This window comes from Macaca fascicularis, chromosome 14 (genome assembly GCF_037993035.2).
Source record: "Macaca fascicularis isolate 582-1 chromosome 14, T2T-MFA8v1.1".
Classification (NCBI taxonomy): domain Eukaryota; kingdom Metazoa; phylum Chordata; class Mammalia; order Primates; family Cercopithecidae; genus Macaca; species Macaca fascicularis.
Window position 1 is genome coordinate 10,675,381 of NC_088388.1, and position 27,673 is coordinate 10,703,053.

The 27,673-nt window shown below is 41.8% G+C and overlaps 1 protein-coding gene across 5 annotated transcripts in view; it reads right to left on the bottom strand.

Annotated features, from left to right (window-relative positions):
• The window catches only part of RTN3 (reticulon 3), a 75,307-nt gene that overhangs the window by 19,149 nt on the left and 28,485 nt on the right, over nt 1-27,673 (bottom strand). The window contains exon 3 of one of the 5 annotated variants that reach the window (XM_045372020.3): nt 17,176-19,248. The exons of 2 other annotated variants lie outside the window; for them this stretch is intronic. In XM_045372020.3, the coding sequence (XP_045227955.2) occupies nt 17,176-19,248 (2,073 nt within the window). Of the gene's footprint in view, nt 1-17,175; nt 19,869-27,673 lie in introns of those variants that run through there. 2 more of the 5 variants (XM_045372019.3, XM_074013395.1) reach the window with 2 other exon arrangements.

Sequence of the window (27,673 nt, forward strand, 5' to 3'; positions counted from 1 at the left end):
GCGCGCACCACCACGCCCAGATAATTTTTTGTATTTTTAGTAGAGATGGGGTTTCACCATGTTGGCCAGGCTGGTCTCGAACTCCGGACCTCAGATGATCTGCCCGCCTCAGCCTCCCAAAGTGCTGGGATTGTAGGCACGAGCCACTTGACATTTGTGCCCAGCTTGCGAAAATTCTTAACAAAAATTTAGCAAACCAAACACAACAATAAACACAATACTACTACATCATGACTGAGGTGTTTCTTTTGAAAAAATACAGGATTGGCTTAACATTCAATAATCAAAATATTCTCCATTTTAAAGAATTCCACCAAGGAAGAATTCCATAATTCACCATATTAACAACTAAAAAAGAAAAACCATATGATCATCTCAAAAGATACAGAAAAAAAGCATTTGAGAAAATCCAACATTCATTCTTGATTTTAAAATCTCAGGAAACTAGGGAAGGGAAATCCCTCAACTTGAAAAAGGGAATCTACCGGTAACTTACAGCAAACATCATGCTCACTGAAAGAAGGCAAGAAGTTCTCTCTGCCACTACTCCTGTTTAACACTGTATTAAAGGTTCTAGCCAGTTCAGTAAGTCAAGAAAAACAGCCTGGGCACGGCGGCTCACGCCTGTAATCCTAGCATTTTGGGAGGCTGAGGCAGATGGATCACCTGAGGTCAGGGGTTCGAGACTAGCCTGACCAACATGGTGAAACCCTGTCTCTACTAAAAATACAAATAAATAAATAAATAAATAAATAATTAGCTGGGTGTAGGGCTAGGCGCGGTGGCTTACGACTGCAATCCTAGCACTTTGGGAGGCTGAGGTGGGTGGATCACCTTAGATCAGGAGTTCAAGACCTGCCTGGCCAACATGGTGAAACACCGTCTCTACTGAAAATACAAAACAAAGGCCAGGTGCGGTGGCTCACGCTGGTAATCCCAGCACTTTGGGAGGCTGAGGTGAGTGGATCACCTGAGGTCAGGAGTTCAAGACCAGCCTGGCCAACATGGCGAATCCCTGTCTCTACTAAAAATATAAAAATTAGCTGGGCATGGTGGCATGTGCCTGTAATCCCAGCTACTAGCAGGGCTGAGGCAGGAGGATCACTTGAACCTGGGAGGCAAAGGTTGCAGTGAGCCAAGATCGTGCCACAACACTCCAGCCTGAGCAACAGAGCAAGACTCCATCTAAAACAAACAAACAAACAAACAAACATTGCCGGGAGTGGTGCTGGGTGCCTGTAATCCCAGCTACTCAGGAGGCTGAGGCAGAAGCATCACTTGAACCCAGAAGGCGTGGCCGTAGTGACTTGAGATCACGCCACTGCACTCCAACCTGGATGACAGAGTAAGACTCCATATCAGGGAAAAAAAAAAAAAAAAATTAGCTGGGCGTCATGGCATGCTACTGTAATCCCAGCTGCTAGGGAGCCTGAGGCAGGAGAATTGCTTGAAACCAGGAGGCGGAGGTTGCAGTGAGCTGAGGTCACACCACTTCACTCCAGCCTGGGCAAAAGAGCGAAACTGTCAAAAACAAAAACAAAAACAAAAACAAATAGGCATTCAGATAGGAAAGTAGTGAAACTGTCCTTATTCACGAATGGCATGATTGCCTATGCGGAAAATCTGATGGAATCCATAAAAAAAAAAGCTACTAGGACCAGGCGCAGTGGCTCATGACTGTAATCCCAGCACTTTGGGAGGCCAAGGCGGGTGGATCACGAGGTCAGGAGATCAAGACCATCCTGGCTAACACGGTGAAACCCCATCTCTACTAAAAATATAAAAACAAAATTAGCTGGGTGTGGTGACGGCCACCTGTAGTTCCAGCTGCTCGGGAGACTGAGATGGGAGAATGGCATGAACCCAGGAGGCAGAGCTTGCAGTGAGCTGAGATCCCGCCACTACACTCCAGCCCGGGTGACAGAGTGAGACTCCGTCTCAAAACAAACAAACAAACAAAAAACTACTAGAACTAATAAATGAGTTTAGGAAGATTGCATAATACAAAGCTAACATACAAAATCAATCTTATTTCCATATATTAGTATTAACCAGTCAGAAACTGAATTTAAAAATAACATTTAAAATAGTGTAAAAAACAAATTAAATAGTATAAAAATATAAAATACTGGCCGGGTACGGTGGCTCACACCTGTAATCCCAACACTTTGGGAGGCCGAGGCGGGTGGATCACAAGGTCAGGAGATCGAGACCATCCTGGCTAACACAGTGAAACCCCGTCTTTACTAAAAATACAAAACATTAGCCGGGTGTGGTGGTGGGCACCTGTAGTCCCAGCTACTTGGTAGGCTGAGGCAGGAGAATGGCGTGAACCTGGGAGGCGGAGCTTGCAGTGAGCTGAGATACACCACTGCGCTCAAGCCTGGGTGACAGAGCAAGACTCCGTCTAAAACAAAAAAACAAAAAAACAAAAAAACAAAACAAAACAAAACAAAACCTAGAAGAGCCGAAACAACTTTGAAAAATAAAGTTGGAAGATTCACACAACCTGATTTTAAATATAAAGCTACCATTATCAATATGCTGTAGTACTGGCCAAAAGATAATAGAACAATAGAATGGTACAGAAAATCCAGAAATAGACATTTGTGCATTAAGAGATGTTTAAAGATTATTTCAGGCCGGGTGCAGTGGCTCATGCCTGTAATCCCAGCACTTTGGGAGGCTGAGGTGGGAAGATCACCTGAGGTCACAAGTTCGAGACCAGCCTGGCCAACATAGCAAAACCCCATCTCTACTAAAAATACAAAAGTTAGCTGGGCATGGTGGTGTATACCTGTAGTTTCAGCTACTGGGGAGGCTGAGGCAGTAGAATCACTTGAACCCGGGAGGCGGAGGTTGCAGTGAGCTGAGATCATGCCACTGCATTCCAGCCTGGGCAACAGAACGAGAAGCTGTTTCAAAAAAAAAAAATAAATGCTGGGCATGGTGGCTCACGCCTGAATTCCAGCACTTTGGCAAGCTGGGGCGGGTGGATCACTTAAGGTCAGGAATTTGGGACCAGCCTGGCTAACATGATGAAACCCCCTCTCTACTAAAAATACAAAATTAGCCAGGCGTGGTGGCACAGGCCTGTAGCCCTAGCTACTCAGGAGGCTGAGGCACGAAAATCGATTGAACCCAGGAGGCGGAGGTTGCAGTGAGTCGAGATCAAGCCACCGCACTGCAGCCTGGGTGACAAGAGCGAAACTCTATCTCAAAAATACTACTACTAATAAATAAAAATAAAATAAAATATAATAAAGATTATTTCACCCCTTAATGCTTCCTAGTTTCCACTTGGCCATGGTTCCCTATCTAGTAAAACTCTTTATCCCCAGCTTTAGAGTTAGTATAGCATAGAAATGACTCTGACGGCCGGGCGCGGTGGCTCAAGCCTGTAATCCCAGCACTTTGGGAGGCCGAGGCGGGCGGATCACAAGGTCAGGAGATCGAGACCGCAGTGAAACCCCGTCTCTACTAAAAATACAAAAAATTAGCCGGGCGCGGTGGCGGGCGCCTGTAGTCCCAGCTACTCGGGAGGCTGAGGCAGGAGAATGGCGGGAACCCGGGAGGCGGAGCTTGCAGTGAGCCGAGATCGCGCCACTGCACTCCAGCCTGGGCAACAGCGTGAGACTCCGTCTCAAAAAAAAAAAAAAAAAAAAAAAAAAAAAAAAAGAAATGACTCTGGCTCTAGAACGCCTGGGTTGGTATCCTCTTCCATTTGCTAGCTCTGTGATTTTGGACAAGACACTCAATCTCTCTGTGCATCAGGTTCCTCATTTGTAAAATAGGATAATACAATATCAACTTCATAGGGATGTTGCCAGGATTAAGTGGATTAATGTGTAGAAGTGCTCAGAATACTGTTGATTAGATAGTAACACAATGTTAGCTATTATTATTCATTTGACTGCCAACCTCTGCTACAATTGTAACAGAAAATTTAAAAATTGAAGTTAAAGTCAGCTACAGAGCAACAAGATTTTTTCCTTTCCTCTTTGTTGCCAGTAAGATACAAAGAAATTAAAGGTGGCTCATGACTGTAATCCCAGCACTTTGGGAAGTGGAGGTTGGAAGATCGCTTGAATTCCAAGAGTTTGAGACCAGCCTGGGCAACACAGTGAGACCCTATCTCTATTTAAAGAAAAAAAAAAAAAAAAGGCCAGGCGCGGTGGCTCATGCCTGTTATCCTAGCACTTTAGGAAGCCAAGGTGGATGGATCACGAGGTCAGGAGTTTGAGACCAGCCAGGCCAACATAGTGAAACCCCGTCTCTACTAAAAATACAAAAAAACCCAAAAAATTAGCCGGGCATGGTGGCGGGCACCTTAGTCCCAGCTACTTGGGAGGCTGAGGCAGGAGAATCACTTGAACCTGGCGAGTGGAGGTTGCAGTGAGCCGAGATTACGCTGCTGCACTCTAGCCTGGGTGAGAGTGAGAATCCGTCTCAAAAAAAAAAAAAAAAAAAAAGAAACTAAGATGGGGAGGTTAGAAGGGGCCTTATTAGCCAAATCTATTTTATGTATCAAATTTCCATATAAACCTTTATATGAAAAAGTGCTGCACTATCAGAACTATGATGAAATAGAGTGGTCTGTAAATGATATACAGAGACAGAGAACCAGGAGATAAAGGCAGTATAATACATCACCTATGGGGCAGACCAGACCAACACAGAGTATAGATTTGTAGGTGGTAATTTGAAGCTACAGAAAAAGAAAAGATCTGGCCGGGCGCGGTGGCTCAAGCCTGTAATCCCAGCACTTTGGGAGGCCGAGACGGGTGGATCACGAGGTCAGGAGATCGAGACCATCCTGGATAACACGGTGAAAGCCCGTCTCTACTATGAAATACAAAAAACTAGCCAGGCGAGGTGGCGGGCGCCTGTAGTCCCAGCTACTCGGGAAGCTGAGGCCGGAGAATGGCGTGAACCCGGGAGGCGGAGCTTGCAGTGAGCTGAGATCCGGCCACTGCACTCCAGCCTGGGCTACAGAGCGAGACTCCGTCTCAAAAAAAAAAAAAAATAAATAAATAAAAAGAAAAAGAAGAGATCACTTTGAGGCATCTCAACCCCTCAAATTCCACATATCAAAGAAAACATCATTTTTGACTGACACTCTTCCCTGATCAGAAAATAGTTCTACCCTGTAATCCCAGCACTTTGGGAGGCCGAGACGGGTGGATCACGAAGTCAGGAGATCGAGACCATCCTGGCTAACACGGTGAAACCCCATCTCTACTAAAAAAAAAATACAAAAAAATTAGCCGGGCGAGGTGGCGGGCGCCTGTAGTCCCAGCTACTCGGGAGGCTGAGGCAGAAGAATGGCATGAACCCGGGAGGCGGAGCTTGCAGTGAGCCGAGATCGCGCCACTGCACTCCAGCCTGGGCGACAGAGCGAGACTCCGTCTCAAAAAAAAAAAGAAAATAGTTCTACCATCCACCCAGAAACCCAAGACAAATACAGAAATAGGGTTCACTCTTCCTTCTCCCTCATCAACTACACTCAAACATCAGGACTGGTTGCAGTCTTTTTGAATCTATCAGAAAAAAATAAAATCTTTTGATTAAGTGAAGAGTCTTAAACATTTTTAGGTCTTAAATTTACCTTCTATGAGCAGACTCTAGAGAAGACTGTCCAAGTCAGTGACTCTCAGCTGCGTGTGAGATGGGACAAAGGTTGTGGGATGGGGAGTAGATCCTGACTCCTGATGGTGCATATCACCTTTTTCAAGCTATGGGCAAATTATTGCTTGATTCTGATATGTGTCAGGTAGAGAATCACTACTGGAGAGAGCCACTGACACAGACAGGGAATGTCCTTTTCTTTGGGTGTGCTATGTGTATCTTGGGTGTTCTAAAACAGAAGAGAATTGTGAGGCAATGGGCTAACAAACTGCTACACTAGTACGCAACCTTATAGAGACAGATCGAAGCCTTGGCTAGTCTCTTCCTAAAGTCCTACAGGGAAGTGACCCAATCTAGTTCAAAAGGTACTGGAAAAATAAAAAGCCAAAAGCTCTCAAAAGAATGAAGTCAATGTTCCCTTACTTTTCAGGTTATAACTTTATCTTTAATATCATACCACTTAATTTCTTTTTTCATTTAAAGGACCTTACTTTCTTCTCTTTTCATGATTCATTACATGAGTAAAATCACTAATTTCTCAGTTATATTATTTTGCTAATGACAGATGAAACATCTGACAAGGAATGTCTGTACCAAGAGTGTTTATGTTGCTGGTGGAATTACGAGTGATTCCTTCTTTTTATTTTCCAAATCTTTTGTAATGTGGCCATATTACTTTTATTTTAAAAACTTTAAAATAAGGTATTTATTTTAAAGTTTTATTTTATTAAAGTATTTCTTGCCCTAGGTATTTAAGGATGCTGGCTGCAGTACCCATGTTACACCTGAAGAGGGCACTAACACATCCAATGGTAATCTCAGGCTAAGAAAAAAGGAAATCAGTCTTGCGCCATTTCCAGCAGGAACAGCAGTAAACCTTACTGATTCCCAATCCGTTAATTTTATTACCGAATTTGGGGAAAGCTCTTGTTTTGATTCTAAATAGCCATTTCCAAAAGTCAATTGACTTTACTCTCCCAAGTATACACCTCAAAGGTAGAAAAGAAGAGCTGTTCAAATACTTATTCTGAAAAGGAACAAATGTGAAAGAAATTTCAAGGTTTAGTAGTCTGTTAGCTTTACTTTCTTCTTCTTCTTCTTCTTTTTTTTTTTAAAGACAGGGTCTCACTCTGTCACCCAGGCTGGAGTGCAGTGGTGTGACTACAGCTCACTGTAGCCTCGACTTCCTGAGCTCAGGTGATCCTCTTGCCTCAGCCTCCCAAGGCTACAGGTGCATGCCAGCATGCCTGGCTAAATTTTTTTGTTGCCCACTCTGGTCTTAAATTCTTGAGCTCAAGCGATCTGCCCTCCTTGGCCTCCCAAAGTGCTGGAATTACAGGCGTGAATCACTGCACCCAGCTACTTCATTTTTTAAGAACAAATAAATCTCCAATTCATTCCACCTTCCTTGCAAAAGTTGCTTAAAATCTGTCTATAACACATCTCTAAGAACACTCAAACATGCCTGAAACGACTAAAAGGAAAAAAAAAAGGCCATGCTTTATAACCTCAAAAAGGAAACTGTTAATAAAGGGGAAACAGTTAAGCTTTTTAATATGAACAATTTATGTAAAGACAGATGCAGACATTTTTACATAGATTATTTCTTTTCTTTGGTTACTTTCACATTAATAGTTATAATAAATGAAGCCACTTTTAAGTTGCAAAAGAGACATCAGGTGACGTGTTTGTAAACTTAGGCCCAAATTCTGTGGCTGCTGAAATGGGTTAACAGTCTGCTCTGCTACAGATTTATTATTAACCAAAGAAATCCACCCCCTCAAAAGGCACAGAAAGATCACTGACAGAATACAAAGCTGTCACTGTCAAAGACAGACACACATACTTTTGGCCACAGATAAGTCTGGCAGTAGGCCAGAGAAATATGTAGGAACCCCTTTCAAACTAACGTTCATCTCACACACTCAGAAAAAATAGTTGTTTGTTCATTAAAATAACCTACCATCCCCTCTGCCCTCAATTTCAGATTTATAAAACAGAAAACAAAATGGCATTGTCTACCCCTCCCCAGGTGAACAGTATGGATCTAAAAATGTGAACTTTTGACCTTAGTTACCTAAAGAGTATTTTTCTTTTTTTCTTTCTTTCTTTTTTTTTTTTTGGAGACAGAGTCTCATTCTGTTGAGCAGGCTGGAGTGCAGTAGCATGATCGTAACTCACTGCAACCTCCACCTCCTGGGTTCAAGTGATTTTCTTGCCTCAGTCTCCTTAGCAGCTGGGGCTACGGGTGCCCGTCACCAAACCTGGTTAATTTTTCTATTTTTAGTAGAGATTGGGTTTGACCATGTTGGCCAGGCTCGTCTCGAACTCCTGGCCTCAAGTGATCCACCCACCTCGACCTCCCAAATCGCTGGAATTACAGGCATGAGCCACTGTGCCTGGCCATCCATCTTTAATTTTATGGTTAGTGCATTTTACCTAAGAAATCTTTGCCTACCCTATGTCATGAAAATATTTTCCTATGCATTCCTGGAAAAACTTTTTGGTTTTAGTTTTTATGTTCAGAGTTCTAATTCATTTTAATTTTTGCATATCATGTGAAGTTAGAATTGTGGCAGGTGGAATTCTAAGATGGAGCTGGGCATGGTGGCATATACCCATAGTCCCAGTTACTCGGGAGGCTGAGGTGGGAGGATCCCTTAAGCCCAGGAGGCAGCAGTGAGCTAGGACTGCAACACTGCACTCTGGCCTGGGCAACAGAGCAAGCCCCTATCACAGGAAAAAAAAAAAAAAAAGGATTCTATGATGGCTTCCAAGACTCTTGCCCCTTGTTGTACATGCCTTGTATAACACTTTCCCCTGCCCCTAAATGTGGGCAGACCTGTGAATATAATGGAATCGTCATTCTAGTTTTTGCATTTGAGTTATACAGTCATTCCTCAGTATCTGAAGGGGATTGGTTCCAGGAGTCCCAAGGATATAAAAATCCATGGAAGCTCAAGTCCCTTATATAATATAGCATGGTATTTGCATGTAACCTAGGCATATCCGTTTGTATGCTTTATTTTTTATGTTTTTTAATTTTTTTGAGACGGAGTCTCTGTTGTCCAGGCTAGAGTGCAGTGGCACAATCTTGGCTCACTGCCTCCGCCTCCTGGGTTCAAGCGATTCTACTACCTCAGCCTCCTGAGTAGCTGGGACTACAGGCGTGTGCCACCACGTCCAGCTAATTTTTTGTATTTTTAGTAGAGACGGGGTTTCACCATGTTGGCCAGGCTGGTCTCGAACTCCTGACCTCAGGTGATCCGCCTGCCTCAGCCTCCTAAAGTGCTGGGATTACAGGCATGAGCCACCACACCCAGTCTTTATATTATTTTTTATTGGTTTTTCTTTTGCATTTTCAATCCGAGGTTGGTTGAACCCAAGGATGCAGAATCTGCGGATGCAGAGGACTAACTGTATAAGATTCTCCTGATAGCTTCGAAGAAGCAAGCTACCATGTTGTGAGAGGGCCATGAGGTCAGGACCTGCAGGCAGCTTCAAGTAGCTGAGCATGATCTCCCCAGCTGATATCCAGGGAGAAAGAAAGTGGGTTTCTCATTCTACAACTTCCAGGAACTGAATTCTATCAACAACCAGCCAGCTTGGAAAGAAAGAGGTCCCTGAGTCTCATGATATCACAACCCTGGTGAGGCCCTGAGCAGGAGGATCAGCTAGCCCATGCCTAGAATGCTGATCCATGAAAACTGTGAGATAATAAATTTAAGTTGCTAAATTTGTGCTAATTTGTTATTTCTGGGTTCTCTGTTTCTTTACTTGTCAACTTGTCAGTACCATACTGTCTTTATTACTGGAGTTTTATAATGTCTTTAAGTAAATGTTCCAAGTTTTCCAATTTTGTTATTTTTAAAAGGTTACTTTAGATTTGCTAGGCTCTGTGTGTTTCCATAGAAATGTTAGAATTGACCAGGCGCTTTAGCTCACACTTGTAATTCCAGCACTTTGGGAGGCCAAATTGGGCAGAATGCTTGGGCTCATGAGTTCAAGACCAGCCTGGGCAACATGGCAAAACTCCATCTTTACTAAAAATACAAAAATTAGCTCGGTGTGATGGCATATGCCTGCAATCCTAGCTACTCAGGAGGCTGAGGTGGGAGGATGGCTTGAGCCCAGGAAGCAGGGGTTGCAGTGAGCTGAGATCGCACCCCATGCCACTCCAGCCTGGGTGACAGAGGCAGACCTTGTCTTGAAAGAAAAAGAAAAAGAGAGAGAGAGAGAAATGTTAAACTCTGGGACTTTGAATTGTCTTGAATCCATAGATCAGCAGTGTGAGTAAGACTGACATCTTAACAACATTGAGTCTTCCAATTCATGAACTTCTCTCCTCTTAGTCATTCTTTATCTTCTCTCTGCAGTGCTTGGTAGCTTTTAGTATTGTGGTCTTAAGTACTTTTCTGGTTAAATTTATTCCAAGTATTTTATGCTTTTGGTGCTATTGTAAATGGAACTACTTGTTTAAAAAATTTAATTTTCTAGGCCGGGCATTGTGGCTCACACCTTGTAAACCCAGCACTTTGGGAGGCTGAGGTGGGCAGATCACTTGATGTCGGGAGTTTGAGACCAGCCTGGGCAACACAGTGAAACCCTGTCTCTACTAAAATTACAAAAATTAGCTAAGTATGGTGGTGCACACTTGCAATCTCAGCTAGAGGCGGAGGTTGCAGTGAGCAGAGATTGCGTCACTGCACTCCAGCTTGGGCAACATACAGAGACTGTCTCAAAAAAAGGTTTTCTTTAAAATTGTCGAATTTTGCTATTAATATGTAACAACAAAATTGAGTTTTGTGTATTAACCTAATATCTATCCTGCAATCCTGCTAATTAATAATCCTACTTATTAATCCTAATAGTTGTTTTGTGGATTTCTTAGGATTTTCTACGTAAACAATCATGTCATCTGTAAATGAAGAAAGTTTAACTTCTTCCTTTCCAATCCTGATTTCTTGTATTTCCATTTATTGCCGTAATTCAGTGGCTAGGACCTCCAGTATATGTGTGTGTGTGTGTGTGTGTGTGTGTTTGCATGTGTGTGTTTTAAGACAGAGTCTCCCTCTATCACCCAGGCTGGAGTGCCGTAGTGTGAACTCGGTTCATTGCAATCTCCGCCTCTTGGGTTTAAGCAATTCTCCTGCCTCAGCCTCCTGAGTGGCTGGGATTACAGGCGTGCGCCACCATGCCCAGCTAACTTTTGTATTTTTAGTAGAGGTTTCACCATGTTGCCCAGGCTGGCCTTGAACTCTTGGGCTCGAGTGATCCACCTGCTTCAGTCTCCTGAAATGCTGGGATTACAGGCATGAGCCACTGTGCCCGGCCTTCAAACTACAAACTGAGTTCACTTCTTTTTTTTTTTTTTTGAGACGGAGTCTCACTCTGTCACCCAGGCTGTAGTGCAATGGCACGATCTTGGCTCACTGCAACCCCCACCCCCCGGGTTCAAGCGATTCTCCTGCCTCAGCCACCCGAGTAGATGGGATTATAGGCGCCTGCCACCGTGCCCGGCTAATTTTTGTATTTTTAGTAGAGACGGGGTTTCACCAGCTTGGCTAGGCTGGTCTTGAACTCGTGATCCACCCGCCACGGCCTCCCAAAGTGCTGGGATTATAGGCATGGGCCATCGCGCCCGGTCCAGTTCACTTCTTTCATCTCTAGTTGTGCTGCTTATAATCTTTTGTGCGTTAAGTGTGGTTCACGATTAAACAGAGGCTTAAACACAGTTTGTCTACAGAATTTTAGGTTGTCACTCTCTGGATCTCTCCTTTCCAAGATTCCTCCTCCCCTTACATTCCACTGACTCAATGGTTGTGGCTGACCCAAATTCTGTCCACTGCTTAGGTTTTCTATGAAGGTTTGAGCCAACCTGTCAGGTACCCACTTCAGCCTGTCCTCTAGCTAAAAGCAGTAAAAATAAAAAACTAATTTCATGCTGTCTCTTCTTACATGTATCAACTCTCTTTCAGAATCTGACTGCTCCCGTTCATTCTCCAGTGCCTTCAGGTCTTTGTTTTTTAAAAATTTTGTCCAGTTATATGCAGGAAGGTCAGGTCCAATAAAAACCTACTTGGCCACAAGAAAAGAAAACCAATCTGACGTTGCTTTTAAAAATTACTTCAGATTCCTTATATATGTAGGTATATAGGTTCATTTTTTTTTCTTTATGGAATCTTTCCAGCCATAGATTCACTTTAAATGATACAAGATAGGAATTATTTCGTATCTCTTGTTTTGTAACTCTTTTCGTTCCACTTTAGCATCCACCATCTGCTGGGTGCTCAACAATGTAGTTTTTACTAATAAATTACATTTTTATATAACAGAAGACACTAATTTTGACAATAACTAGAAAAGTAATGCACAGAGCTAGAAGTGAAACTGATAAGCAGTAGCACCCTAACACTGGGGAAATATTCACATATGTGTAAAAACAGACAAGTATAAGAATGTTAACTTCAGGCCGGGCATGGTGGCTCATGTCTGTAATCCCAGCACTTTGGGAGTCCAAGGTGGGTGGATCACACGGTCAGGAGATTGAGACCATCCTGGCTAACACGGTGAAACCCCGACTCTACTAAAAATACAAAAATAAAATTAGCCGGGCGTGGTGACAGGCGCCTGTAGTCCCAGCTACTCAGGAGGCTGAGGCGGGAGAATGGCGTGAACCCAGGAGGCAGAGCTTGCAGTGAGCGGAGACTGCACCACTGCACTCCAGCCTGGGTGACAGAGCGAGACTCCATCTCAAAAAAGAAAATAAAAAAAAAGAATGTTAACTTCAGCACTGTGTATAATAGTAAAAAACAGAAAAGAATCTAAACCCTTATCAAAAGAAAATAATATATTCATAAAATGGATTACTTTATAGCTGTTAAAATGAATAAATTATATATATTCCAATATGAAGAAAGTTTAAAAACCTAATGTTGAATGGAAAAAGTTATACAACAAACATGATAATATGAATGAATGGTTAAAAAGCATAAAACAATACAAACACATTTATTTAAAATAAACTGGAAAGATGTACCAGGTCCCTAATGGTGTTACGTCTGGGGAAGGGGAGTGGCCAGATGGTAATGAAAGAATCCTTTAGTTTGGAAGCAAATATGACTACCAATGCTAACAATATAAGTTAATTCTACATATAGAGAAGATATGGGTGTATGCTGCCTTTGTACTTTTCTATATTTTTCCATTTCTTAAAAAAAAAAAAAAACTTTAACAACTTCAATGATTGTGTAATATTTGATTGCACAATTACACCATAATATACTCAACCAATCTCGAATTTTTTTTTTTTTTTTTTTTTTTTTTTTTTTTTTTGAGAGGGAGTCTCGCTCTGTCGCCCAGGCTGGAGTGCAGTGGCCGGGTCTCAGCTCACTGCAAGCTCCGCCTCCCGGGTTCACGCCATTCTCCTGCCTCAGCCTCCGGAGTAGCTGGGACTACAGGCGCCCGACACCTCGCCCGGCTAGTTTTTTGTATTTTTAGTAGAGACGGGGTTTCACCATGTTAGCCAGGATGGTCTCGATCTCCTGACCTCGTGATCCGCCCGTCTCGGCCTCCCAAAGTGCTGGGATTACAGGCTTGAGCCACCGCGCCCGGCCTCGAATTGTTAAGACACTGAGATATCTGCCACTATCATAAACAGTGCTACTATGAACATCTGTGTAGTTATTTTTGCACATTTTAAAAAAGGATAAATTCCGGCTGGGCGCCGTGACTCACACCTGTAATCCCAGCACTTTGGGAAGCAGAGGCGGGCGGATCATGAGGTCAGGAGTTCAAGACCAGCCTGGCCAATATAGTGAAACCCCATCTTTACTTGGCCAATATAGTGAAACCCCATCTTTACTAAAAATACAAAAAATTAGCTAGGCATCGTGGCAGGCGCCTGTAATCCCAGCTACTCAGTAGGCTGAGGCAGTAGAATTGCTTGAACCCGGGAAGTGGAGGTTGCAGTGACCCGAGATCGTGCCATTGCACTCCAGCCTGGGCTTTTTTTGTTTTTAAAAAGGATAAATTCCTAAAAACAAGATTGCTAGGGCAATTCTAGGTCTGTTACATATTGCCAACTGCCTTCCAGAAAGGCTATAACAATTTACACGTACTCACCAAACTATATGCTATTTCTCTGCACCTTGCCAATCTGGATACTAAAACACAAAAAACTATCTTCACTATACTAGGTATGTGACAGGCAGGGATCTGATTTTCTTCCCCAAACTATGAGAGTCTATCATAATGTAATTACTGAGCAACCAACTATAATATCATAAAGGCTTCATTACAAACTGTTATGTAATATAACATAAAATAGCAAAAACAGAAAACAAACCACTAATTCTTTCATTGTTTCTTTTGCCTATTTTCCCAAACAACTTTAGGCAGAATTAAAGCACTGTTATCATCTTAGAAAGGAAGAATATGCAGATACACGTATTTAAAACTAAACAATTGGTTGCGTGTGGTGGCTCAGGCCTGTAAATCCCAGCACTTTGGGAGGCCAAGGCAGACGGATCACTTGAGGCCAGGAGTTTGAGAGACCAGACTGGCCAACATGGTGAAACCCCATCTCTGGTAAAAATACAAAAAATTAGCTGGGTGTGGTGGCACACACCCGTAATCCCCGCTACTCAGGAGGCTGAGGCAGGAGAGTTGCTTGAACTCTGGAGGCGGAGGTTGCAGTGAGCTGAGATTGCGCCACTGCACTCCAGCCTGGGCAACAGAGTGAGACTCTGTCTCAAAAAAAAAAATTAAAAAAAAAAAAAAAAGATAAATAAATAAAACTAGACACTGATGCATTTTATTGAAATGGTTGATATTTTAATTTAATTACATTTATTTATTTATTTAGACAGAGTCTTGCTCTGTCACCCAGAGTGGAGTTCAGTGGTACAATCTTGGTTCACTGCAATGAAATGGATTTTATTTTTAAAGATTTAGTCATACATAAGACAATTTTAAAAGGTTTTCACTTTTGAAAGCTGCAAGAAAGACCTTTAAACTTCTTGGTCTAACTATACCAGTCTTCTTTAATTATCATCTAAAAATATACACTAATCATAGAATTTGGTCAGTGACAAATATCCTGAACTTCCATAGCCCTTTTCATCTCTCACACTAGATTAAATAATTCAGTTGATAATTACTAATAATTAGCATTTACACAGCACTTTATTTACTGCAACATACAAAGCAGGGCAAAATAATGATCATCACATTAACAAAGGAAGATGCTGAACCAATTAGACTAGTCATCTAAGGTCACGCTAAAACAAGAATTTGCCAGAATTAGACACTGGAGTTTTTGTAGTATAATTCCTATGTGCCTTAATACTCAAAAGTTACTACCTATAAGACTTACGACAACTCAGGAAGAAATCTAGAATGTACCAGAGCCAGAGAATCATATTATTGAAATGATAATTGAAGACCATCTACTTCACTTTACATCCTCACTTTACAGATAATAAATCTGAGGCCCCCGAAAGGTTATGTAATTGTTCAAAGTCATACTTCTAGGCACAGCACAGCAAGAATTAGAACCTAGCACTCTTTAATCTAAATTCAGTGAGCTTCAAATACTAGAGTATAAGAGCTATCCTTAATTGGTAACTCAAAATTTTTGGTTTATCAAAAAGCCTCAATGTCTTCACTGATAATTGTTAGTGAAATAATTCCTATCATTCATTCAACAAATAATTGTCCAGTACTTATTATGTAGCAGGCCCTGTATCTGGTGCTAAATCTGACTGAATATTTACTATGTGCTAGGCACTGCATTACCTGCATTTTCATATTTAATCCTCACAATACCATTACAAGGTTAAGTACAATTTATCTATTTTAAATATTAAAACTTAAGAAGATAAATCTACCTACAGTCTCCAGTAAGGAAATGCCCTTATAAAAAGTAAATAGTATAATCAAACACAAAATACATTTAGCCTAAAAAAATCTAATTTTCTTATAAATTCTACAACTCTGTATATGATTTCATTTGAAAAAGGATCTATAATCAAATAGTTTAAAAACCACAGACCTCTACATAGCACCTAACACTGACCATATAGTAGATGTAAAACTTGGTATTACATTAAAGGATGGGGGTCCCTTGTAGAGGGGCTTGAAAGATCCTTTTTTTTTTCTTGTACTTTCCAAGACCCCAGAACAGACAGCAATTTGCAGTAATCTAACTGAAAGCCACTTGATAGAAAAGTGATCATTTGAAATAGATAGAAGACAAGAGAGGGGGTTTCTAGTACCATCCAATAATGAGTTTTGGCCTGAAGAATATTAAATAAGATAGAAAGTAGAAGAACGCATGAGTTCTCCTAAGTATTACTCACAAAATAGTACTACAATACTGGCTACCTACTTTCAGGGCATAAAATCTCTATAGTATATGATCACATTAATTAAAAGTTTCATTTACTATCTTTCCCAGCAGGAATTCCTTTATCTTTGATTGCTAAGATTCCACAAGGCACATATCAAAAAACTCAAGTGCTAAAAAGTGTGACTATTGTGGAGATTTAAAAATAAGCTTTGTACATAAGTAAGAACCTGATGATATTAGGTTCTCAACTAATATCACCCTAGGGCCAACCTATAAGAAAAGAAGTAGACCGGGAGCGGTGGATCACACCTGTAATCCCAACACTTTGGGAGGCCGAGGCGGGCGGATCACAAGGTCAGGAGATCGAGACTATGGTGAAACCCCGTCTCTACTAAAATTACAAAAAATTAGCTGGGCGCGGTAGTGGGTGCCTGTAGTCCAAGCTACTCAGGAGGCTGAGGCAGGAGAATGGCGTGAACCCGGGAGGCAAAGCTTGCAGTGAGCCGAGATCGCGCCACTGCACTCCAGCCTGGGGGACGCAGTGAGACTCCATCTCAAAAAAAAAAAAAAAGTAGTAACTGGCCAGACGCGGTGGCTCATGCCTGTAATCCCAGCACTTTGGGAGGCCAAGTGGGCAGATCACAAGGTCAGGAGTTCGAGACCAGCCTGGCCAATATGGTGAAACCCTGTCTCTATTAAAAATACAAAAATTAGCCTGACATGGTGGCTGACACCTGTAGTCCCAGTTACTCGGGAGGCTAAAGCAGGAGAATTGCTTGAACCCGGGAGGTGGAGGTTGCGGTGAGCCAAGATCTCGCCACTGCATTCCAGCCTGGGCGACAGAGCAAGACTCTGTCTCAAAAAAAAAAAAAAAAAAAAAAAAAAAAAAAAAAAAAAAAAGAAAGAAAAGAAAAGTACCTTGAAATATAACTGGAGCATAGAAAAAATTTTTAGGGGAAGACTAATGTTACAAAGTGGTCTACTGCTTTGGGAAATATTGGTATTAAGGAAACCAAATCAAGTAATCATTTAAAAAAAGACGAGAGAGGAGTCTGCCTTTCCCATCATACAGTATATTATATTTGTATTCTAGCCATAATTTTGTAGGTATAAATCAGACTCTAACATAAACGGCACGCTGATAAGTAATCAATCACAGAATTAACCACATGCAGTATTCTAATATAAATGGTTACCTGAGAAGTCTGTCAGAAGTCTTGCTAGGACATGTTTTACCAATTCAGTCTTGCTAAGGCTGGAAACAGCATCTACCCTAGAAGTTTCTCTGACAGTAGTGGGTTTTTGGGAAATCCCAAGATCGGATCCATTCTTGACATTATGTTCTAGGATGTCATATGATCTCTGTGGCCAAGATTCTGGAGCAAATGTGAAAGTTTGCTTCAGTGCTTCTTCAGAAGGCAATTCTGCGTCATGCTGTGCAGAAGCTGACTTCTCAACCTGTCTTTCACCTAATTCTTTAAGAGCCTTAATTGTGAGCTGTTCTTGTTCTAAGTCAAGAGATGCTACTGGAGTACCTTGGGTAGGGAAAACACTTAGAGGCTCACTTCCATTTGTTTGTTTGTTTTGTTCACTGTATTTGCTTCCAATGCCTTTAATTTCAGAACCACTGGACTCACTTTCATGTAAGACTTCTACAGGAGGAGTTGTTTTAAAGTCTGTCATCTTCTCTGATATTGCTTTAAAGGCATTTCCTTCACTATCTACTATTCCTTTATCTCTGGTTTCTGTAAAGGCTGCTATCAGGTCCTCTGGGGAGGAATCATCTATATGTTTAACATTTTTCCCATGTAATGACTCCAAGTAGGCAGATGTTGTCACATTTAATGAGAATTCTGTCTCATTAAAAACATTTGGAGACACTGTTGAAGGAAGTTTGGGGTTCTCAGTAGTAACAGGCTTTTCAGGAGCAACTTCACTCACATCTTCTAAGCAGACATTTATATTGGGTACTTTTGCTGCCTCACTAGCTGGACTCCTTCCAAGAATATCAGGTTGCTCTTGATGCAGCTCAGAGTCACTGACCAACTCTTGAAAATTTTTAGATGTTTTTTCTACTCTCTTACAACTGGGAATCTCTTTGATTTCTCTTTCACCTGTTTTTACAACAGCACTTGGAATGGAAACAGGTTTTTCAGCTTGAATTTTCTTATTTTCAAATGATAGATCTGCTGTGATGTCCTCTATTACTGTGTCATCAGACTCACCAGAACTATCAGCTTCTGTGATTTCTCCCAATGCAGAGCTCTGCCAGTTCATTTCATCTTTCAGGTGGTCATCAGGTAAAACCACTTTCACTGTGGCCACTCCAGAACCCAAAGAGTCACATTTCTCAGGTGGAGATCCAGGTAATTCTGCAAGTGTGTCACCCTGTTTCTGCATATTGCCTTGCACACCTTTGATACTGAATTCTTTTGTGGAATTGAAAGAGTCGGGTATAGGTTTTCCAGTGATAGCATTTTCTTGTAGGAGAGATGCTTCTGTCCAATCACCTGTTGATTCAGTGATGGGAGTGCTCCCATTAATAGAACATACAGGAATTTTCTGATGAGTGTTAACTTTAAGATTTACAACTGGAATTTCAGAATTATATTCACTCATGTCAAGTCCTGTAGTTTTTGTGATGCAGTCAGAAGATTTATCAGTCTGTTGTTTCACTTGGGGAACCAGATCCCAAGTCAGTATTTCGTTAGTAAAGTTATGCATATCATTCACGCATCTAGACACCTCTTCCAGTGCTGCATTTGTGTGTGAAAACTGCCTACTGAGCAATGCAGACATTTGGTAACGTCCTGCCTCTTTATTTCTCAGTGGAAAAAGCTTGTCATTAGTCTCTGAAATGTCTTCGGATGATTCTCTATCAGTGTGCATAGACCAGCTACCAAAATCATCTGTGCTCTCCTTATACAAGTCTTTAAATTCTTTGTCAAATGCTGCTTTGTCAATAATTACTTCAAATGGTGATTCAGGGGAATCCTTTTCAATAACACCATCTCCTGAAACTTTGGATGGGGACAAAGAGTATGTATAAATGCCTTCTACCTTAGAGTATTCAGTAGGTGGTTTTTGGGCTGTTAGCAAAGTGAATCTGTCATCAGCATCCAATGCAGTTTTAGCTTCCCTACTTGATACCTCATTTGGGTTCTTGGTCTCTTTATCTATTTGCTCTTCCACTTGACCAATTTTCTTTGAAAGCAAAGCAGGATGCTCTGGGAAACTGGCTGGAATAGAAGGACGGTCACAATGAACTCCTGCTGCAAGAGAAATTGGAGAGTCTGACATGTTGTTGCTGATCCCCTGAGGCTTTTCCATCTTTTTCATATCCAGAAGATCCAAGTGGTCTTTTCCTTCTTTGGCTAAAATAGGCTGGCTCCCTAACACATTGCTTTTTTCTCCATGTAGTATTGTAAGGCCATTGTTATGTATTTCAGAAGATGAAAGAAAGGAAGATGTCATAATTTCTGAAGATGGCTCATCAGAACAAAGAGAGCTCAAGAATTTCAAAGAAAATAATTGTTTACCAGGTACAATTACACATTAGCTAGCCAAGCCAAGCAGCATGCTTTTTATTTTTTAAATTACATAAATATATATATATACACACACACAGGATGTATATATACACACATAAATATGTAACAAAATGATCAAGTTATCCTACAGGACATGCATAAAGCTGCCAACAGTGAAACAGAAAAGCCATATCATGCCACAAACTGCAAGTAACAAAAAAATTTCCTAACAAATACTTTTTGGACTACTTTTCCATTGTAAAGAGAAAGCATAAAGAAGGGCGGAAAGATTGAGAAATCTTGGGAGGTTTTTTATTATTTTGGTAGAGCTAATCAACAAAAGCAAATAATTGATACAAAATAAATAACCTGATACTATAAAGAGTTGATAGACTTTAATCTGTAAGCTGAACAATTCAGAGCACAGACTGCCTCTGTAAATCCACTATTATAGTCTCACAATCTGAGAAGGAAAAAAACAAGTGGCCAGACTTGTTTTTGATTTTTAGGAGATGCAGTAGACCCTCCCTGAACCTGAAAATGAGACTAGAATTATTCTATTCTATCCACAGGAAGAATCTGTCCCATGTACAAATAAATAGCTGTGATGTTCTAAACTAAAGCGTACTGAAAAAGGTGGACCCCCTCCAAAATCTTTTTTTTTTTTTTTTTTTTTTAAATACAGAGTCTTTTTCTTGTCGCCCAGGCTGGAGTGTAATCGCATAATCTCAGCTCACTGCAACCTCCACCTCCCAGGTTCAAGTGATTCTCCTGCCTCAGTCTCTCAAGTAGCTGGGATTACAGGCAGGTACCATCAAGCCTGGTTAATTTTTGTATTTTTAGAAGAGACGGTGTTTCACCATGTTGGCCAGGCTGGTTTTGAACTCCCAACCTCAAGTGATCTACCCACCTTGGCCTCCCTAAGTGCTGGGATTATAGGTGTGAGCTGCCACGCATGGCCCCTCCAAAATCTCTTGTACTAACTTGTCATTGAAATCAATATTGTACTGTGCAAATTGATTTCTTTGGTTAAGACAGAGTTAACTGGGCCGGGTGCAGTGGCTCACCTGAGGTCAGGAGTTCGAGACCAGCCTGACCAAAATGGTGAAACCTTGTCTCTACTAAAAATATAAAAAAATTAGCCAGGCGTAGTGGCAGGCACCTGTAATCCCACCTACTCAGGAGGCTGAGGCAGGAGAATCCTCTGAACCTGGGAGGCGGGCACTGCAGTGAGCTGAGGTCGTGCCATTGCACCCCAGCCTGAGTAACAAAAGTGAAACTCCATCTCCACACACATACACACAAAAAAGAGTGACCTCCAGAATTACTTTTAAAATAGAAAATATCCTTCTCAAAGTAATATGTTGTCTTAGTAGTTAATAAGCCATCAATCTACCACGCTGTTTTCTAACTTCCTACTCTAACAAGTTTTTACTGGGGAAAAGGATCAAAACAAATATCCCAAGGGCTGGTGCTTTCTTACTTCACTTATTTGTTTGTATTTGAGACAAGGTCTTCCTCTGTCCTCCAGGCCAGAGTGCAAGTGGTGCAATTGTGGCTCATTGCAGCCTTGACCTCCTGGCCTCAAGCTATCCTCCCACCTCAGCCTCCCAAGTAGCTGGGACCACAGGCACATGCCACCACACCTGGCTAATTTTTAAACTTTCTGCAGACATGGTGCCTCGCTACATTGCCAGGTTGGTCTCAAACTACTGGGTTCAAGCAACCTGCCCACTTTGGCCTCCCAAAGCACTGGGATTATAGGCATGAGCCACCAAGCCCAGCCCTGGGCGCTGTCTTTCTTGCATATTGTTGTATCTTTGGAGCTGGAACAAAGTGGGTCTTAAATAAATAGCCCCAAATAAGTGAATCAAAGATTCAGCTTGGTCAGCTGAGACCTAAGTAGGCTCAGGACAGCAATGCCTTGAGCATGAATAACTGGGAAAAATGTGACAGAGAAGTTCTTTTAGGATTATCTTTATTCAGTCTATATTCTCTTTTTCATGTAAACATCCGCATACCAGATAAAAGCAAAATTATGACGTCATTCAAAATTATTTTATTAAAGACAAAAATATTTTACAATAAATAAAATTCCACTATTATAAAAATGTTTTGAAATGCCATATAAAGTTCCCCTACTTCAACACATCACTGAAATTTGATGTAATAAGAGCTGAGCTTTAGAAATAGTATAACTGAAACCTGGTTATTAGAATAAAAAGCCTTTGTACGTTAAGGAAAACAGTTAAAGCTTGGTGGCAAAGCTATATTACCAAAACAAAACACTTGAAGTAAACTATAACTCATATGTAGTTCTAATTTAGTAAAACATGGTTTGCATCTGCCATTATATAGTATGGATATTCAGCATGACTAGATTAGGGCATAACAGAAATGAAGCCCAGCACTGTAGGTTAAAAGGTTCAAACTTCTGAAGTATAAAGTACTACAGATTACATTTAAATCAGAAATATTCCACAATCTGAGCCATGCATTGTTACTGAAGCTACTAGTCAGTGTTTCTACCAGAAAGCATTCAGTGAACTACGGTTATTGTAAAACTGTTTGGAAACCTCTCTCTCTCTTCAAACAACTCTGAGGTAAGTCAAACTGACTCCACCCCACAGGGAAGGTTCAGCTTATATGTTTTTTTAATGTGTTTTTTGTGTGCTTTTTTAAGACAGAGTCTAGTTCTGTCGCCCAGGCTGGAGTGCAATGGTGTAATCTCGGCTCACTGCAACCTCCGCCTCCCAGATTCAAGCAATTTTCCTGCCTCAGCCTCCCGAGTAGCTGGGATTACAAGCGTGCACCACCACACCTGGCTAATTTTTTGTATTTTTAGTAAAGATGTGGTTTTACCACACTGCCCAGGCTGGTCTCGAACACCTGAGCTCACGCAGTCCGCTCGCCTCAGCCTCCCAAAGTACTAGGATTACAGGCATGACCCACTGCGCCCAGCCAGCTTATGGAGATGGAGATTTCAGATGATTCAGATCTGTCATCTTACAGATGAAAGTCTACAAAATGAATTAGCAATAATTCAAGAGGTATTTATTGAGTGCTTACCACGTGCCAGACATTGTTTTAGAAACTGGGCTTAAAGCAGTGAATAAAACAGAAAAAATTTCTTGCCTTTATGGAGCTTACAACACAGAGGGGAAGGCAGACAATAAGCAAAATCAATAAGTAAAATGATGATGACAGTGATATAGTGGTGATGGTGCTTGATTAAACTAAAAAGAAAGCAACCAAATTGAATGCTAACCAAAGAATATTCACATCACTGGGAAGAGCATGGTAAAACTGTCTATGCTTTAGCAGGACACAAACTGGTCAGTTTATCAGTTTTGCTTTTCTCTTAACTTTCTTGAACTTTTAGTACTCCAAAAGCTTCAAGTTAGGTGTAGAATAATCTTAGGTAAAACTAAAGATAATGTTAGAAGTCCTATATTCAGAATACTAAGAAGTCCTCTACTGAGCACCATAATGGCCTGACAGACTTCAAACATTAAAGATTATTTAGGCTGGGTGTGGTGGCTCACGCCTATATCTCACAACTTTGGGAGGCAGAGGAGGGAAGACTGCTTGAGTCCAAGAGGTCAAAATCAGCCCGGGCAACATGGTGAGAACCTGCCCCTACAAAAAATAGAAAAATTAGCTGTGCATGGTGGCACGTGCCTGTAGTCCCAGTCACTTGGGAGGCTGGAGTGGGAGGATTGCTTGAGTTTGGGAGGTCAAGGCTGCAGTGAGCCACGGTCATGCCACTGCACTCCAGCTTGGGTGACAGAGTGGAGAAAAAAAAGAAAAGAAAGGAAAAGAAAAAAAGAAAAACAAAAGGAAAAAAGAAAAAGAAAAAAGATTACTTAATATGACATGGTTACTAGATATATAAAAAAACCTCTAATAATGTTCCCTAATAAAAATATTATAACTTACTATTTAGGGTGTATATTATTTTCTGGGGGCAAGCTCAGAGGGTAAACAGAGGTCAGTGCTGCCTTCATTTCTCAGTGATTGTGAGATGCAGGCGCTAATCATTATTGTCAGTCAAGCTTTCCCACGTGTAGAAAAATAAGGTAGCATCATCATCTGAGCTTTAACTTTAATTATTTTGTTTAGAATTTCAGCAAATGAAAAGACCATTTTTGGCCAGCTGAAACCCTAACAAATGTGGACAGAGCTGACCTGTACCAAGACAATGGGAAAAATTGGGCTGGAAGTAAAAAGTGTATAAAGGCATGAAAACATTAAATAGAATGAAGACCAAAAACTAATAAGCCTTTTAGAACAGCTCTGATAAGCAAAGACTCTTCCAACTGGTCAGCATGGCACTTGTAGTCACTGGTGTTGCCCAGGTCAGTACATGGCAAAAGGACAGAATAGTCCAGTGAATCTGAAGGCAGTTAGCTCCTAAAATACTAAACACTGTAAAACTGTCTGGTGGAATAAATCTGGATTATTTTATGTCTCAGAAAATGTCTACCACCTTTCTTTTTTCAAAAGATTCATCCCGGCCGGGCACGGTGGCTCAAGCCTGTAATCCCAGCACTTTGGGAGGCCGAGACGGGAGGATCACGAGGTCAGGAGATCGAGACCATCCTGGCTAACACGGTGAAACCCCGTCTCTACTAAAAAAATACAAAAAACTAGCTGAGCGAGGTGGCAGGCGCCTGTAGTCCCAGCTACTCGGGAGGCTGAGGCCGGAGAATGGCGTGAACCCGGGAGGCGGAGCTTGCAGTGAGCTGAGATCCGGCCACTGCACTCCAGCCTGGGCGACAGAGCGAGACTCCGTCTCAAAAAAAAAAAAACAAAAACAAAGATTCATCCCTTCACATGCACTCCAAGAGCCTTCCAACATTACCCAAAACAAATCGCCATCAAAACTCATTATGAACATTTTCTAAATTAGATCTTTGCTATAACGGAATTTAATGTGGATATTCATTTTCAAGAGTTCTAATCACTTAAAAACATGGTGCTACTCTAATTATTAACAAATAAGGTCATAGATCTAGTAGATTTACTAAAAAGGTAATCAGCTGGGTGTGGTGGCTCATGCCTGTAATCCTAGCACTTTGAGAGGCCAAGGTAGGGAGATGGCTTGAGCCTAGGAGTTTGAGACCCACCTGGGCAACACAGTGCGACCCCATCTCTACAAAAAAATTAACAATTAGCCAGGCATGGTGGCATGCACCTGTGGTCCTGACTACTTGGGAGGCTGAAGTGGGAGGACTGCTTGAGCCCAGGAGGTCGAGGCTGCAGTGAGCCATGCACTCCACCCTGGGTGACACAGCAAGACCTTGTCTCAAAAAAAGGGGGGTGGGTGAGAATCAATATACGGTAAGAGGTAAAAAATGTCATATCCCCACAGTGATCATGAACATGTTCTCAAACTTATCAAGTACTCAGCTGCATGATTACTCATCTTCTTAAACTCTAAATACTCCACTGAGATATATTATCTGAAACAAAGACTAGGAAATTAAGTTGGTAGTCATATTCTAAATTCTAAATTTTTAGACCCAAATAAATTTTTTTTTTTGAGATGGAATTTCACTGTTTTAGCCCAGGCTGGAGTGCAATGGTGTGATCTCGGCTCACCGCAACCTCCGCCTCCTGCATTCAAGCGATTCTCCTGCTTCAGTCTCTGGAGTAGCTGGGATTACAGGCATGTGCCACCATGCCCAGCTAATTTTGTATTTTTAGTAGAGATGGGGTTTCTCCATGTTGGTCAGGGTGGTTTGGAACTCCCAACCTCAGGTGATATGCCCACCTTGGCCTCTCAGAAAGTGCTGGGATTACAGGCGTGAGCCACCGCGCCCAGCCAAAAAATTCTTATTAAAAAATTCAAAGTCAGCCAGGTATGGTGGCTCACGCTTGTAATCCCAGCACTTTGGGGGCCGAACTGGGCAGATCATGAGGTCAGGAGTTCGAGACCAGCCTGACCAACATGGAGAACCCTGTCTCTACTAAAAATAGAAAAAATTAGCAGAGTATGGTGGCGCATGCCTATAATCCCAGCTACTCAGGAGGCTGAGGCAGGAGAATCACTTGAACCCAGGAGGTGGAGGTTGCAGTGAGCCAAGATCACGCCATTGCATTCCAGCCCAGGCAACAGTGTGAGACTCCATCTCAAAAAAAAAAAAAAAAAAAAAAAAATCGAAGTCCTTTCATCACAATTACTAATCGTGTGGCCCTGAGTAAACTGCTTAATCCCATCTCATCAAAATCTCATCAAAATGGGAAAATTAAAGCACCTAACTTTAGAACTGCTGCGAGGATTAAATGAGTTAATATATGTTCACAGCAGTATCTGCCACTTAGTAAATCCCCAATAAACGTCCCCAAACACCACATTCTCAAAAAACTCTCTTGACATAGAGACTCCAGACCACATGCCTTTTTATTAGGGGAGAGAAAAGGCATATTGGCAAATTGTAACCACCTTCATCTGGTATAATACAGAAAATCCTCATGTAGAGCTTTAGACACTTTCCCTTCTACCATTCACATATTAAGGGAAATAATTCAAAGAGCTTTTATTTACTTCAAAATCTTGGGTGATGCAACGTCTGAATATGTTGATATAAACCAAACGCCTATGGCATCCCAAGAATTGTGCTAGGTTCTATGCAGATAAAGATGTTTGAGAGCCCAGCCTGGCATGGCGGCTCATGCCTGTAATCTCAACACTTTGGGAGGCTCAGGTGGGAGGACTGCTTGAGCCCAGAAGCTAGACGAGCCTGGGCAAAATGATGAGACAGACCCCTTCTCTATAAAAAATTTTAGGGCCCGGTGCAGTGGCTCACGACTGTACTCCCAGCACTTTAGGAAGCTGAGGCGGGCAGATCACCCGAGGTTGAGAGCTTGAGAACAGCCTGACCAACATGGAGAAACCCCATCTCTACTAAAAATACAAAATTAGCCAGGAATGGTCGCACATGCCTGTAATTCCAGCTACTCAGGAGGCTGAGGCAGGAGAATCACTTGAACCTGGGTGTGAGCCGAGATCGGGCCATCACACTCCAGCCTGGGCAACAAGAACGAAAACTCCGTCTCAAAAAAAAAAAAAAAAAAATTTATATATATATATATATAATTTTTTTTTTTTTAAATTAGCTTGGTGTGGTGGCACATGCCTGTGGTTCCAACTACTCAGGAAGGTAAGATGGGAGGATCGCTTGAGCCTGGGAAGTCGAGACTGCAGTGAGCCCTAACTGACCCGCTGCATTCAGCCTGGGCAACAGAGTGAGATCCCGTCTCAAAAAAAACAAAAAAACAAAAAAACCCAAAAGCAAAACCAAAAACCCCACAAGAGAACTCAACATATAAGAAATTCTAAGCCAACATTGAAAGATAAATAACTTTTCCTTTTTTTGAAACAGTCTCAGTCTCACTCTGTCAACCAGGCTGGAGTGCAGTGGCCTGATCTCAGCTCACTGCAACCTCTACCTCCCCAGTTCAAGTGATTCCCCTGCCCCAGCCTCCCGAGTAGCTGGGACTACAGGCACACACCACCACGCCCAGCTAAGTTTTGTATTTTTAGCAGAGATGGGGTTTTGCCATGTCCACCAGGCTTGTCTCAAACTCCTGACCTCAAGTGATCCACCACACCCAGCCAGTAAATTTTCCTGAACAAAATGTTTCGCAAATGATCTTTACCACCAGCAGGGTCAAAGTATATTTTAGTTCAATGTACAACCAGCTGAACAATTTAATAACCAAGCACAGAGACAGCCTTTGGCACAATTTTTCACAATCCCTCTCAAACTTAAGAGCAACTACTAGTTCTTCACGGGGTTTATCTCTGATTTACTGCCTCAGAACTTCCTAAAGAGGACAGAGCTCAGGAATTTGTATTACAAGTTTCCCAGGCAATGAACTTGGTTTCAGAACCACAGCCTTAATACATCTGGTATGTGTTGAAAGGGCAGAAAGATAAGGGTCATACTTCAGAGCTCTAGTCCCATAAAATCCCACAGGAGGAGCCACTCTGATGGCTTCTCCTCACATAGATGGGCTTGAACTGGGCACAACTTAAGAGTAGCAAGGCATGCAGCAGGAGTGGTCTTCCCGTGCCTAAACACTTCCATATACTAATTCTAAAGTACAGTAATTCTGCATTTTTATTGGAAGAAGGAAAAAACCACATCTGACTAGA